Source organism: Dama dama, chromosome 5, assembly GCF_033118175.1.
Source record: "Dama dama isolate Ldn47 chromosome 5, ASM3311817v1, whole genome shotgun sequence".
Lineage (NCBI taxonomy): Eukaryota > Metazoa > Chordata > Mammalia > Artiodactyla > Cervidae > Dama > Dama dama.
Window position 1 is genome coordinate 30424604 of NC_083685.1, and position 16426 is coordinate 30441029.

The following is a 16426-nucleotide window of genomic DNA, read 5'->3' on the forward strand; positions in this document are numbered from 1 at the left end:
ATAACGTGGGCATGTATTGCTCATGTACTAGAGAGCTGGGAACTGAAGGTATTTTTAAAAAATGACCCTTGCCATTGCTAATCCACAGTCAATGGTGGATACAAACATGTCAATAAGCAAATATTATATAATACAGAGCAATGCATGTAAAATACGGCAGCTCCTACTTGATTAGGAGAGTATGGTAGGTAGGACAGTAGAGAAGCCTTTCCCGAGGTGGAATGCCTAAGCAGAGCATGGTTGAGCAGGAAAAAAAGTGGAGGAGGATGCTTGGGAAGAAGATTCAGATTGATGAAATAGCATGAGCAATCCAGGGAATTTGGGAGGGGTATAGTGCCAAGAGGTTAGGCTCTTCATTTGTCAACAGATGTAAAAGAGTAACTCCAAGACAGGACTTTCATGATTGTTTCTCTCGTGATTTTTCTCATGGGCAGAAGAAAGGAACAAAATCTAGATAGGGAACAATATACCATTTCCTAATATAAACAGGTGGCATATATGATCTGTTCAAGGAAAGGGAGTGAAAGTAATTGCTAATGTGGTTCTTTCTTTGCACATTTTCTTTTGGATCATTGACTGTACCAGATGCTTTGCTTGATCATTTAAATCATGGTTTATTATATTACAATAAAAACTTATGCTATAGGCATGAAAACTTATAAAACTACATTTCACTGCATCAAATTCTCTCTGCAGTTAGGCATTGGAAGTTACATAATTTATATTGAGTTGTGGGACTATTAAATTAATGATTATTTTAAAGTTTTAGTGTTCCTTGAAAATTAATGCAGCTACTATAGTTTCCTAAGTAAAATCAATCTTATTCAGTCAATACAAGTAAAATCTTAAATTGTCAATACTTCACATATTTTAATAAACACCAAATATTAATTATAAATGTTAAATTTCTTCATTCTTATATCCTGTACAAAACAGTAACTCTAGAGTTGTGGCACTGAGATTTTAAATCTGATTCTTTCACTAATTTGCTGATGTTCAATGATCATTCATCAATTCAATACACATTTACTGAGTTTTTACTTTGCAAGTGGGCACTCTTACAGGTCTCAGAAGACAAACTTCTAGTCTTGATGAAATCAGTTGTCTTCAGGCTAGAAACCAGCAATGACCTTGTAACTTCGGAGGAAAATATCTTACTAATGTGTGGAAATCAACACACTTCTAAAACTTCTGATTTCCACCCCTGCTGCCTCTTCAGCCACTGAAAAATTATTCCTGTAACAGTCTTCCACTGTCAGTTGGTAGCAGCCCTGTCTTCACAGTTATCCTTTCAACCAAGGACTTCGCTCCTCACTTGCCCTGTAGCCTACAACCAATCTGTCAGCACATCCTACTTCTTTTTCTGCACCCCCTTACATCCAGCCACCATGGCCTTGCTGCTGGGGATGCTGCAGTGGTTTCCCAGACTGGATTCCCTTGCTCTACATTTGTCCATCTGTCTTCCAGGCTTGTGGTCTTTTTAAAACTTAAATTGTATTATGCTGCTGACACTGTGTAACTCAGATTGGGACTTGAACCCTTGGTCTTTTAACTGAGATCTCACCTGGTCTCGGGACCTAATGAAGCTCAGGTTCTTGATGTCTCAGCTCAGAAAGTTTTCAGTGAGAGAGTGAGAGACAAAATGACAGGTAAGAAGTGGATTTATTTAGCGAGAAACACACTCCACAGACAGAGCGTGGGCCATCTCAAAACGTGAGGATGATCCCAGGGTATGGGGTTGTCAGTTTTTATAGGGGCAGTTAATTTCATTGGCTAATGAGTGGGAGAAGTATTCTGGATATTTTGGGAGAAGGGGTGGAGATTTCCAGGAATTGGCCCACACCCACTTTTTGGTCTTTGATGGTCAGCCTTGGAACTGTCATAGCCCCTTAGGGTATGGTCACTTAGCTTCCTGAAGTGTTACAGTGAATGTATACTGAGGCTCAAAGTCTAGTAGAAGTTGACTTATCTACCATCTTGGATCTAGTTAGTTCTAATCATGTCATATCCTGGGGCTATGTTGTTCTTTCAAATGCGTCTGCCCCTTTCCTCCTGTTTCACCACTGTTCCTCTCTAGACCACTCGGTGGCCATCTATGCCATTGGGGTAAAAGGTAGATGCATCCCTTTGGCTCATGTGGCTGTACACACCCTGCCTTCCTCTCCTGGGCTGTTCCCTTGCTCCCTCTGCTTCACCTATGGTGGCCTTTCTACCCATTCTTAAGCACAAGAGACCCGCCCCGCCCCAGCACTGAACCTTCCTTCTTCTGGACTCTTCTCCCCTTCACATCTGCAAAGCTAAGCCTCCTGTCTTCTGTGGTCTTTATTCGGATGCCATCTCCTCCAGGAAGCTAGCAACAGGCTCTCTGTTTAAAATTGCAATCTCCCCATCCATCAGAGTGTGTCCCATGCCATTTCCCTGCTCCAGTTTTTTTGCTGTTTAATACCTCCTGCGGTACTGTATTCATAATGAATTTATTCATTACTGTGTTAAATGTCTGGCTCCTTCAGCTTGAAAGTGCCGTGGAGGCAGGGGTTTTGGTTGGTGTTTGTTTGTTCCCTGATTTTGTTTGTTCCTAGCTCCTAGAAGTAGGCCTGGCACAGAGCAGCTCTTTAGCAAAAGGCTCTCTGAATGAACAGACAAAGGAAAGTGAGGCTCCTATTCCCAGATCTGTAAGCAAGAAAGGCTTCCTTTTTTGAGGGAATCATAGGGAATTTAAAACCTGAGGGACAGATAAGTATTAGAAGAAGGAAGGGAACATGACTCCCCACAAATTCCTCAGTGCAAGGAAAATATAAATATTTCTGTAAGGCTGGAAGTTGAACAGAGGACTTTGGAGGGAATTCTGAGAAAGAATACTTTATAGACAACCTTGTTGACTTCTAAGGAATTATCTTATTCTGAGGGTTTCCCAGGTGGTGCTAGTGGTAAAGAACCCATCTGCCTAATGCAGAAGATATAAAAGACTCAAGTTTGATAGCTGGGTCAGGAAGATCTTCTGCAGGAGGGCATGGCAACCCACTCCAATATTCTTGCCTGGAGAATCTCCATTGACCAGCCTGACGGGCTATGGTTTAATAGGGTCACAGAGAGTTGGACACAACTGCAGAAACTTGACATGCATGAGAGCAGCCAGAAGGCCCTAGAGGAGAAGGATGGCTGTAGGTTTGATACACAGAGATTCTGGGCTGCCCTGGTTACAACAGATCTTGTGATGGGAAATAAATGGATTTGTTACACTTGCCAGTTCTCTCCATTTCATTAGAAATAATAATTGCAAAAATCATAACCCTGCATTTGTAATATATGAATATAAATTCAGCTGAGAGGTATTTGTGGATTGAAAACAAGATTCAGAAAGACAGTCTGCATCCTTCTATCTTATTAGCCCCACAGCTCATGCCGGGATTTGCACAGAGTAGGCACATAATAGAGATTTGTAGAAATGAAGAGGAATGAAGTGAAAAATAAGTCAATATTTTGAATATGTCAAGACAGGGGTAGAGCAAAAAATAGGTAATTATCATTGCTATAAGATGGGGTTTAAATTTTTGTCCTGAGCATCTGTGTGTTCTTTTACTCAGCTGTAGCAGAAAAGTAGTGTTATTTTGCTGGATGAAATATAAAATTCTATAGTAATCAGATCTGAACTATCATGACACCTGGGTTTAAATGGGACAGTTGCAGCGAGCATTTTACCTTTCTCAAAAAAAAATGTTGACAAAGAGACAGATGATTCAGATGATTTGACACTATCTTAAAACTAATTTGCATACATTTCTGTTTTGAGATAGATTTTTGGTGTTTTCAGGGTCTTCAACGACTTGCAATATATAACCATCCATTGTGCCTTGTCATGTGGACAGTTTGAACCTAGTTCGAATTGTGTCTGTTGGGACCTGCAGGTGTTAAAGAATTCAACCATAGCATAGGACTGACATTGTATGTCACCTTAAATAATGGCTTTCCTCCAAGAATCCCATTTTACTCAGAAAAAGACTTAAAACAGGAATTCAAACTTTCTTAATTATGAGGCCTGTTGGAAAATAGTATAATCACTTTGAGTTCAGTAATTAGCATCATGCATTAAATATGCTATGGTGGCTTCATGGAAATGATTCTGCTCCTTGAATGTTTTAACTGACCAAACCAACTGCTGGCATGTTGTCATTACCTACAATGAATATTAAAGTATTTTTGATATGCAACAAAAAAGTTGCTTGACAAGATTTATCTCTTATGTTTTGTGGTTTAGGTTTAAAAAGTGTTTATATAACTGAAATAAACTCAAATTAAGACTATGATATTGAAAAAAAAAGAATATGATATTGATAAAATCACACATTTTATAAAAATTAATGGAAATGATATATTAAACTATGGAGATACATATTATACCAAGAAAAATAAAAATACATTATCACTGTTTGAATTATAATGCATGATATCTGGGTTCATCTCATGTCCATATTTTTTCATCTGCAAAGGGAATAAATGTCCACGGTTGCTGAGATTTCTCCAAAATTTAATACAATGATTATGTGATGTGCAAATCTAGGCACTAAAACCCATATGCTAATATTTGTAATTTTTGCCAAATTTATGACCCTCAAATAGCTCCTCCTTCTATTAAAGATTGTAGTAACTTGTAGCTGGTCACCTGTACTGAAATCAGTTCTTAAATAACACTGGAAAATATTGTTTTTATTGTTCAGACTACAAAAATAAGGAAATTTCACCTGTTAGAAAATTCCTAAGAAGTAGGGGAGGTCAAGGGGAAGAATTTATGTAATGAACAAAGTAAAATATCGGCCTCTAAGGAAAGTCTTTACCTGATGACGGGTGAATCAAAATCAGACAGTGTGTTGATTTGAGTATGTTGTTTTCAATATATTCTTTTTACTTTCAAGGGTCTTTTTTCCCACTGGATTAAAAACTTATTTTTATTATTCAAAGAAAATAATAATAGAAAAGATGGTCATTTTGGTTTCTTGCCAATGGAGCTGACTTTTTCACTCTTGGAAATGTGATACAGCTTGTGTGCTTATAAAGATGTTGAGTTTTTATTAGTTTTCTAATTAAGACTTAAGGATAAATTAAAAAAAATACCTTTGACTGTGTGGATCACACAACTGGAAAACTCTTAAAGAGATGGGAATACCAGACCACCTAACTTGCTTCCTGAGAAACCTGTATGCAGGTCAAGAAGGAATATTTAGAACCGGACTTGGAACAATGCACTGGTTCAAAATTGGGAAAAGAGTGTGTCAAGGCTGTATATTGTCACTCTGATTATTTAACTTGTATGTAGCGTACATCATGTGAAATGCTGGGCTGGATGAAACACAAGCTAGAATCAAGATTGCTGGGAGAAACAGCAATAACCCCAGATATGCAGATGATACCACCCTTATGGCAGAAAGCAAAAAGAAACATCAAGAGCCTCTTGATGATAGTGAAAGAGGAGAGTTAAAAAAAAAACCTGGCTTAAAACTCAACAAAGAACTAAGGTCATGTTATCCAGTCTCATCATTTCATGGCAAATAGATGCCGAAACAATGGAAACAGTGAAGATTTTTTATCTTGGACAAAATCACTGCAGATGTGACTGAAGCCATGAAATTGAAAGACACTTGTTCCTTAGAAGAAAAGCTATGACAAACCTAGACAAAGTATTAAAAAGCAGAGACATTAGACATTATACCGACAAAGGTCCGTCTAGTCAAAGCTATGGTTTTTCCAATAGTCATGTATGGATGTAAGAGTTGGACCATAAAGAAGCCTGAGTGCTGAAGAATTCATGCTTTTGAACTGCGGTGTTGGAGAAGACTCTTGAGAGTCCCTTGGACTGCAAAGAGATCAAACCAGTCAATCCTAAAGGAAATCAGTCCTGAATACTAAAGGACTGATGCTGAAGCTGAAGCTCCAATACTCTGGCCACCTGATGCAAAGACCTGACTCCTTGGAGAAGACCCTGATGCTGGGAAAGATTGAAGGCATAGGAGAAGAGGATGACAGAAGATAAGATGATTGGATGACATCATTGACTCAGTGACATGAGTTTGAGTAAACTCTGGGAGTTAGAGAAGGATAGGGAAGCCTGGCGTGCTGCAGTCCATGGGTAGCAAAGAGTCAACCATGACTGAGCAACTAAACAGCAATTAAGACATTATTTTTAGAGCAGGTTTAGGTTTACAGCAAAATTGATCAGAAAGTATGGAAATTTCCTATATGTCCCCTGTTCCTATAACTCACAGCCTCTTCCAATATCAATTTCCCTCACCAGAGTGATACATGTGTTGGAACTGAGGAGCCTATGTTGACACATGCCTTGTAATTACCCAAGGTCCATAGTTTCTGTTACCATTCACCCTTTTTATCAGTTTTGTTTGTTTGTTTGTTTTGTTCAGGCTGTTCCCTACCACATCTCACAAGACTTAGTCTCAAAATGACTTTTAGCTATCTCCAAATAAAATCTACCCTTAGAGATGAAAATTCTTCCATTGTTGGATTTTTCTTTTTTCTAAAGTATGTAATCTGTGCCAATCTCAAAGGAGTGAGCAAGTTTCATAAATGCTTTTTTCTGTGCCACGTTTTATATATGCTGTTATATGGAAGTGAATAAAATTAAAATCCAATATAAAAATAATCAAACAAAAGAAAAGCACATTCACTCTTGGCCTTGTGCATTCTGTAGGTTTGGATAAATAGATAATAGCATGCTTTCATTGTTATTGTTTCATACAGAGCATTTCCGTGGCTCTAAAAACCCTTTGCATTCCATTTATTTATCCCTTCTCCCACCACCACCACCTGGCCACCACTGACTGATCGTTTTACTATCTCCATAGTTACACCTTTTCTGGAATATCATATAGTTGGAATTATATAGTGTGTACCCTTTTTTGATTGGCTTCTTATACTTAGTTATTTACATTTAAAATTCCTGTGTCTTTTGGTGGCGTGGTAGCTCACTTCTTTTTAACTCTGATAATATTCTTTTGTCTTCATGTACCTCATGTTATTTTTCATTTATTGAAGACTGTCTCGGTTGCTTCCAAGTTTTGGCAGTTATAAATAAAGCTGCTCTTTAACATGTGTGGTGGTTTTTGAGTGGGCTTCATGTCTCAACTCCTTTGGGTAAACACCAAGGAGTGTGATGGCTTGATCACATAAAAGTATGTTTAGTTTGGTAAGAAATGATCTGTCTCCCAAAGTAGCTGTACTATTTTGCATTTCCACTGACAATGAGTGAGAGTTCCTGTTGTTCCGGTGATGTTGGGTCTTAATGAAGATTCTGTGATTTTTTTCAGTGAAGCTACAAAGGATATGTATTTAAAAGGCTTTAGAGGAAAGTAGAGATGACCTTATCACAGACAGCTCTTTCCCAGAGGGTAGACTTCAGTTGAATTCGAAATTACGAGAAGTGAATAATTTTAAGTTTATAATGTATTTCATTTTTTTTTCTTTTATATGACTTTAGTTGATTTCAGGCCATTGCCAAGAAACTTAAAGAAAAGACAGACTTTGTAAACTTTCTTATAAGCTCAATTAGTTTTCCTAGAGCTCATCATTTTTGACTATGTTGATAATTTTGTAATAAAGAAATTGAGAGTAATTATATTATGTGAATCTCTAGGGTGGTATCATTTAGTTTATAATAATTTTAACTAAATAATTGATGCTATTTTTAAAATGGCTGCATAAAATTTATTAGGCTATAAAACTTTTGACAGCCCAAAGTATGTTACACAAACACTATTTTTATAGAAAGTAATTGATGTTAAGGAAAATTTTAAATGGTTGTTAGTTTGGGCAATGCTGACCAATCAAAGTAATTAGAATTGTTACTGCAGGATTTCTCAGGGCCTTTAATATGCCAACATGAAAATTACTTTTTGAACTTATTGGATCAGAGACTTATAGATCAGGATGGTGGTTTTCAAAACAGTGTAAAGACAAGCTAATTTTGTAACAAGATAAGTAAGTAAGTAAGTAAGTAAGTAAAGTCGCTCAGTTGTGTCTGACTCTTTGCGACCCCATGGACTGTAGCCTACAAGGCTCCTCTGTCCATGGGATTTTCCAGGCAAGAGTACTGGAGTGGGTTGCCGTTAACAAGATAGTAATAAAAGAAAAAAAGAAGGCAAACATGCGGGTCAGTAACTTTGATTTTTAGTGTATTTTAAAACTCAAAATCCAACAGTCCCAGTGTGCCTGGACTCCAAACTTTCAGATCCAAAACTGGGACAGGCCAAGGCAACCAGGATGGCCTGTCACCTCAGTACCCCTGAAATGAAGAGATCGGGATTCAAATTCCACCTTTGCCATATATTTTTGTGACCCTGAGCAAAATATAACTTGATAACTTGTAATATTCTCCTATACCATTGGAATAAAAGTATTTGTTGCATAGAGTAATTTTTTTTTTTTTCCCAAGGACTTTCTAGGAAACTACCCAGCTCATGTTTGGCACATAGAGAAGTAAATCAACACGAATTCTTCCTTTTTCCCTCACTTACCTTTCCAACTCCTCTGTGACATAGAAGAAACATTGTTCTGCTTATCTCATTGATAAGAAACTTTGTACACAGACACTTTAGTTAACTTACTTAAGGCAACAGAATAGTAAATGCATTAATCAGAGTTTGAGGCAGCTGTGATGGAGATCAGAAGATACTTTCTAAGCTATACTCAATTCAATTTCAAGTGTCAAGGAAGATATGGAAATACCCATTCATAGGAAATTTTGTGACAGTTTCATAATACTAAAGCCTAGTACTTCCTTTTTGAATGATGTTTTGATTTTTTTCCCCCATTTTTAAAGCACCATGCAGATAACATATGTTTCAGAATAGGTGCTGTCATTATGACCCATAAAATTTTATACTACAGCCTGGTTACCCTCTGTATATTTGTTGCATTTTAAATGTATACAGAACTTCTCTTCATCTCATTTTGTTTTTTGACTATAAGAATAACATTTTCTGGTATCAGTGATTAGAGAAATGTGTTATTGAATAATATCTTATAACTATTGGGCAAAACAAACATGTTTAAAATGCATACATCATTTTACTTTTGAAAAATGAGTCTCAATAAAGATACACTTACAAATGAAATAAAAAGTGCATTTGGAAAATGGACCGTAAAAATGTTTCCCCAGATTTCTTCTTCAAGTGTGGATAGAAGTGATTGTGGTAGAACACCACAGCATATAATGGCACCCCACTGAAATATAAATTTTCAAGTCAGCTGAGGAATTTCACTGAACATAAACATCAGGACAGAGATGATGCATTTGTTTTCAAGGAAAGAGATTGTTACATCGCCATCATGTTCCCTTCAAATTAATTTACATCTAGTTTAGTGAATGGTAGAATAAAATTGAAATATTTAACTATACAATCAAAAATGTGAACATATTTGTTGAGAAAAATAAATGAGCCACATATGCAGAACATAAACCAGAAGGAGCTCTAGATACAGAGGCTGTTGAATTTCTCTCAGCCCAGAATTGAGTCAATGATTGTGACTATTAATTTACAATGATAATAAGCTTGAGACTTGATTAAATTTGAACATTTGGAAAAGGTTGCAAGGATTTTTCTTCTTAGTGAGCTCATGCCCTGAATCATAATGGGAACATGCTGTGTGGACTAAAATGCTTTAGTTGATTCAGCCTTATCTTATTTTTTAATGTAGTTCACCAGTATTTACAGACTCTGAAACATTTAGTAGATGACTTTATAGATTTCTTGTAGTTGTATGAGTAGGGTGTCTCAAGGAAGAGTTTGCCTTTTAACTATGATTGTAATTCCTGATTACAAACTACAATACAGGCTTCTGTTTCTAATTCAATGACCTAAACTTCATCATAAGAATTAAACTAGCAATATACAGATTGCTGTATAAGAAAGCAAACTAATCAATGTTTTTCCTCTAGGAGAATAGAGACATGTAAGTGAGGCAGATAAAAGCTGTCATGATATTTCTATTTCTCCAAGAAGTCTTTTCTTAGATAGATAGGATTTAAAGCAATGCTTTTGATATAATACCGATTTTTTTAAAAAGCTGCATGGATATTGTAGAGTACTTGGCAAGAAAATATCATCATGTATGTTTTGTCCCTCTTACTTTATTCTAATAATTTGTTTATTTTTCTTTCCTTTTTTGTTGAAGGGATGCAATTATTTTTATTCTAATTTTCTGTTGAAAAATATTTAGTTGTAATATTGTTTTTCACTTATTTTATAGCTTGTATTGTTTGTATTGCTACATAACCATTGTTAATAGAACTTTTTATTGTTTGCATAGTGAAAGTGAAAGTTGCTCAGTCATGTCCAATTCTTTGTAACCCCATGGACTATACAGTCCACGGAATTCTCCAGATCAGAATATTGGAGTGGATAGCTATTCACTTCTCCAGGGGATCTTCTCAACCCAGGGATCGAACCCAGATGTCTTGCATTTCAGGTGGATTCTTTACCATCCGAGTTACCAGGGAAGCTAATGTTCACATAATGCTTCCACATAGCAGAAAGTATAGTTTTTAAACATTCTTTTATTCTCATAAGCTTAGATTCCTTATAATTTTTGCACATTATGAATGATGCTGAAATTAATATCTTTGTATGAAAATTCTCTGTATTTGAGAATTTTTTTTAGGAGAGGCTCCCAGAAATTACATTTCAATCCAGGAATATAGATGGCCTACATGGAAGGGCTTTCCTGGTAGCTCAGTTGGTAAAAGAATCCACCTCTAGTACACGAGACACCTGTTCAATTTGTGAAGAAGGGCTCATGTATCCCTGCAGTGACATTGCTTAAGAAAATTTAGCAATAAATGTGTATATCTTACCACAGTTAACAGCATCAGTCACAGTCCTGTGGTCTCAAAATCATTTTCTTTTTCTTCTTTCCTCCTATCAACTTTCCCATCAAATTTGATTCATTCATGTGATAAAATGAAACTGATTCAGCTAAACTATTCATGAAAAAATTAAGTAATAACTTCACACTCCTTTTTTAACACTAAAGATGTGATATATTAAACAATTTCTAGATTCAGGGAGCGGGTAATTTATACCACATAAGTTACTTTCTCATTTGCCTTATTGTAACATCTCTCATATTAAAAAATAAGCAAGAAAAATATTTGTCAACCATTGGATCAATTTATAACACTAAATGGTTTATTAGATTCTACACATGAACATCACCAGATGGTCAGTACTGAAATCATTGATTATATTCTTTGTAGCCAAAGATGGAGAAGCTCTGTACAGTCAGCAAAAACAAGACTGGGAGCTGACTGTGGCTCAGATCATGAACTCCTTATTGCCAGATTGACTTAAATTGAAGAAAGTAGGGAAAACCACTAGACCATTCAGGTATGACCTAAATCAAATCCCTTATGATTATACAATGGAGTGACAAATAGATTCAAGGGATTAGATCTGATAGACAGAGTGCCTGAAGAACTATAGATGAGGTTCATGACATTGTACAGGAAGCAGTGATCAAGACCATCCCCAAGAAAAAGAAATGCAAAAAGGCAAAATGGTTGTTTGAGGAGGCCTTTACACATAGCTGAGCAAAGAAGAGAAGCTAAAGGCAAAGGAAAAAGGAAAGATATATCCATTTGAATGCAGCATTCCAAAGAATAGTAAGGAGAGATAAGAAAGCCTTCCTCATTGATCAATGCAAAGAAACAGAGGAAAACACTAGAATGGGAAAGACTAGAATCACTTCAAAAAATTAGAGATACCAAGAGAATATTTCATGCAAAGATGGGCTCAATAAAGGACAGAAATGGTATGAACCTAATAGAAGCAGAAGACATTGAGAAGAGATAAGCAGAAATACACAGAAGAACTATACAAAAAAGCTCTTCATGACCCAGATAAGCATGATGGTGTGATCACTCACCTAGACATCCTGGAATGTGAAGTCAACTGAGTCTGAGGAAGCATTACTAGGAACAAAGCTAGTGGAGGTGATGGAATTACAGTTGACCTATTTCAAATCTTAAAAGATGATGCTGTAAAAGTGCTGCACTCAATATATCAGCAAATTTGGAAAACTCAGCAGTGGCCACAGGATTCAAAAAGGTCATTTTTCATCCCAATCTCAAAGAAAGGCAATGCCAAGAATGTTCAAACTACCGCACGATTACACTTAGCTCACACACTAGCAAAGTAATGCTTAAAATTCTTCAAGTTAGACTTCAACAGTACTTGAACCGTGAACTTCCAGATGACACCACCTTTATGGCAGAAAGTGAAGAAGAACTAAAGAGCCTCTTGATGAAAGTGAAAGGGGAGAGTGAAAAAACTGGCTTAAAACTCAACGTTCACAAAGGAAGATCATGGCATCCGGTCCTGTCACTTCATGCCAAATAGATGGGGAAACAATGGAAACAGTGAGAGACTTTGTTTTTGGGGGTCTCCAAAATCACTGCAGATGGTGATTGCAGCCATTAAATTAAAAGACACTTTCTTCCTGGAAGAAAAGCTATGACCAGCCTAGACAGAATATTAAAAAACAGGGACATTACTTTGCCAACAAAGGTCCATCTAGTCAAAGCTATGGCTTTTCCAGTACTCATGTATGGATGTCAGAGTCGGACTATAAAGAAAGCTGAGCACTAAAGAATTGATGCTTTTGAATTGTGGTTTTGGAGAAGACTCTTAAGCGTCCCTTGGACTGCAAGGAGATTCAACCAGTCCATCCTAAAGGAAATCAGTCTTGAATATTCATTGGAAGGACTGATGCTGAAGCTGAAACTCCAATACTTTGGCCACCTAATGAGAAGAACTGATTCCTTGGAAAAGACCCTGATGCTGGGATAGATTGAAGGCAGGAAGAGAAGGTGATGAGAGAGGACGAGATGGTTGGATGGCATCACCAACTCGATGGACATGAGTTTGAGCAAGCTCTGGGAGTTGATGATGGACAGGGAATCCTGGCGTGCTGCAATCCATGGACACAACTGATCAACTGAACTGAACTGAATGATATATTGTAATTTTCTGTTAATGTATCTTTTCACCTAACTGGGAGGGAATGTGAATCCCATAAAGATAGAATCTGTATCAAGATTTCTGGCCTGCCTTCTTTCCTTCTCCCTCGTCTGTTTTTTCTTCCCTTCTTCCCTTTTTCCTTCCTTCCTTTTCTCTCCTTTTCTTCTTTCCTTCTTTCCTCTCTGCCTCCCTTCCTTCTAAGTAAGTCTCTTAAGTGTGCTCAATGTGCCCTGAGCTCTGAGAACTCAGTGGTCACAGATAAGTTTTCTGCTTCCTTAGAGTAATTGTTCTAGGGGGGAGAAGAGATCAATTAGACAAAGAATACATGAAGAAGATACTCAGATGCTGGTGGTGAATATGAAACCAATAAACAAGGTCACATGAAGGAAGTGATCGAGGGTGGGCTGGGCATGAAGGGTACTGCTGAGGAAGTCATGTTTGAGCACCTGGATATAATTTAAAGCCATAGAAAGAATGACATCGCAGAGAGAGCAAGGAGTGTTGGTGTGAAAATTTAGAAAATTTGTCTTAACAAATGCTCCTGTGAAAGAAACAGAAAAAGATGGTGGAAATTGAAGGGATATAGGAACCTAATAAGCAGTTATCTATTACCTATCATCATCATCATCGTTATCATCGTCACCCACCTATCTATCTAATCTACCTACCTATGTATTTCTTTCCTCCTTATTGGTAGTAGGAGATATTGGAGCAATGGATTTGCTAATAGAGATGATTCAATAGAGAAAAAAGGCAGATGTGAGGTGTTGACAGTATATCTGCAGAAAAAAAATGTCCTCAAGGGGATGAGAGAGGTGGGGTCAGTGTGATACTGCGGTTTTCCCCCCAGCTTCACTGTACTTGTTACCTAAAGATTAAAATAATACTGAATAAAGAAATTTTCTCAGCAGTCAGTAAAGCTTTTATATTAAAATGCGATTTGTCATTACTGACAGCAGCATTATACTTTGATTCATGGTAGCATATACACAGGGGGCTTCCCTGGTAGCTCAGCTGGTAAAGAATCTTCCTGTAATGCAGGAGACCCCGGTTCAATTCCTGGGTCAGGAAGATCCCCTGGAGAAGGGATAGGCTACCCATTCCAGTATTTTTGGGCTTCCCTGGTGGCTCAGATGGTGAAGAACCTGCCTGCAATGCAGGAGACCTGAGTTTGATCCCTAGGTTGGAATACTTAGCCAGCCCGTGATGGTGCTTAGTTATTTTCTGTAGTAGTTATTTCATGTAGTAGTTATTTTCTGTTTGACCCTAAGCTTCTAAAATAATCCTGGTGCCCCACTGACATCTGAATATCATAAGCTTGGAGCCAATATTATCATAGATTATTGAAACATCAGGGAACAAAAAATTGTGATGTGTGGTGGTTCTTCTCATTGATTATCGTGGTCACCTAGGGAAGTTTAAAAACAAACACCCCAATGATAGAACACTGCAGATCTATTTGAGCATCACTTGAATGGAATTAGAGAGTAAGGATCCTGAAATTAGTCAGTATTCTTCCCATATTTCCAGTAGAATCTCTCTTCAGACAATGGAGAAATATTGTTTTGTTAAGTTCATAATTCCGTGTATCACCAAATCAGGCCATAAAGTGATACTGCAATGAGAAACTAGTTGGAAAAATGAAAACTCAACACAACTAGAAAACATCAGCCTGAAATAGATGAGATGATAATATAATTGAAATGTTTCGAATCAAGGGGGACAATCCACAGTTCCAATATTCTATACTACTCCTCTTAGATTCTGAGTGTTCTAGAAGTAGAAATTGTGTCTAAATTCTTGGACTCTGATATGGCACGTATGGTGGGCAGCTGGAATTCTGTTAGCCAGTGCATAGGAAGTCGTTGAATTTTCTCCCATTCTTATGAAATGTGCGATACTTTTCAGTATACTTCTGCTCTGACATATGACGCTGTCCAAGTGATGACCGAAGCTTTTCGAAACCTGCGGAAGCAGAGAATTGAAATCTCCAGAAGGGGAAATGCAGGAGACTGTCTGGCAAACCCAGCGGTGCCCTGGGGACAAGGTGTAGAAATAGAAAGGGCCCTCAAACAGGTCAGTCACTCAAAATGCTTGTGATGCAACTTAAGGGCGGCCACTATTTTTTTTCCTGCTGAGTTAGTCATTCTTATCTTATGCCTTCTGTTTTATGTAGAGGGAATATTATTTCCTACCTACACAAAGGTGGGTTGAAGAGCAAAAAGAAAATGAATGAGTGTCATTTTCTTGACTTACATTCTTGGAGAGTCCTCTGGTCAACCAGTTTGTGTCTGGTTGAAGAGATTTATAACTGTATCCTTTCCCATTTCCTTATTAGGTGCAGGTCGAAGGTCTTTCAGGAAATATCAAGTTTGACCAGAATGGAAAAAGGATAAATTATACAATTAACATCATGGAGCTTAAAACGAATGGGCCCCGGAAGGTAAATCATTAATGAATTGAGGGCTTTCTGTCTGTGTGAGGAGGTGGGTTAGTGGACCCACCATCTCATCTTCCAGAGTCCTAGAGACATGTATTCATATAGATGGACTCCACAACTCCAGAAATATATATTTTAAAATCTTTTTTTCTAAATAAAATCTATTTCTGGTAAGTAATACTGAAACAATTTTAAAATAACTATGACTAAAATGATTGTACTTTTTTTTTTTTTTTTTTTAAGACAGAGGTAGAAAGAGTATAATGAGAAGAAAAAGAACTATAGCTGAAAGATTATGGGTCTAGAGACCAGACATAGCCGGTGAAATGTGCATGTAACTTTCAAGTCAACATTTTTTTTCTCCTTTTATGGCTAAAATGCCATTGTTTGAATTTTATTTATGTTTCTATATGATCACACCCATGAAAACTACCCTTGGGGAATATGAAAAGTGAACATGAAGAGACATGCCGTTTTTAGGAATGGTTTTTGCAGTGCCTTTCTGTTCTTATTTGATTCACATACCTAAAAGATATATGTCTTTTTTCTTCTCTGATTGCCATGGCTAGGATTTCCAAAGCTATGTATTTAGGACAACTCTGGTTAGGATAGGTGTAATTTCAGATTCAGACATGGGTTTGAAAATAACTCAGTGCTTCGGTAATAGAAAGGCCGTGTATCCAAGTTCACTCTTTCTGTGTGCTTTTTCAGATCGGATACTGGAGCGAAGTTGACAAAATGGTTGTTACCCTCACTGAACTCCCTTCTGGAAATGATACCTCTGGGCTTGAGAATAAGACTGTTGTTGTCACTACTATTTTGGTAATTAGCTACATATGCCTGTGTTTGACATTATTTTTTCTTTAGAAAAACAGCTGCCAACTAGTATATCTGCTTATATTTTAAGACAATAACTGATATGGTGATGCTTTTGAATGTTTCAGTCATTCATTGCATGTTATTC

At 37.1% G+C, this 16426-nt stretch overlaps 1 protein-coding gene across 2 annotated transcripts in view; it reads left to right on the forward strand.

Moving 5' to 3' along the window:
• GRIA2 (glutamate ionotropic receptor AMPA type subunit 2) overlaps positions 1-16426 on the forward strand; it is a 178282-nt gene that overhangs the window by 118070 nt on the left and 43786 nt on the right. For both annotated transcript variants that reach the window (XM_061140878.1, XM_061140879.1), the window contains exons 7-9: positions 14931-15098; positions 15361-15465; positions 16174-16284. In XM_061140878.1, coding sequence (XP_060996861.1) covers positions 14931-15098; positions 15361-15465; positions 16174-16284 — 384 coding nt within the window. The remainder of the gene's footprint in view (positions 1-14930; positions 15099-15360; positions 15466-16173; positions 16285-16426) is intronic.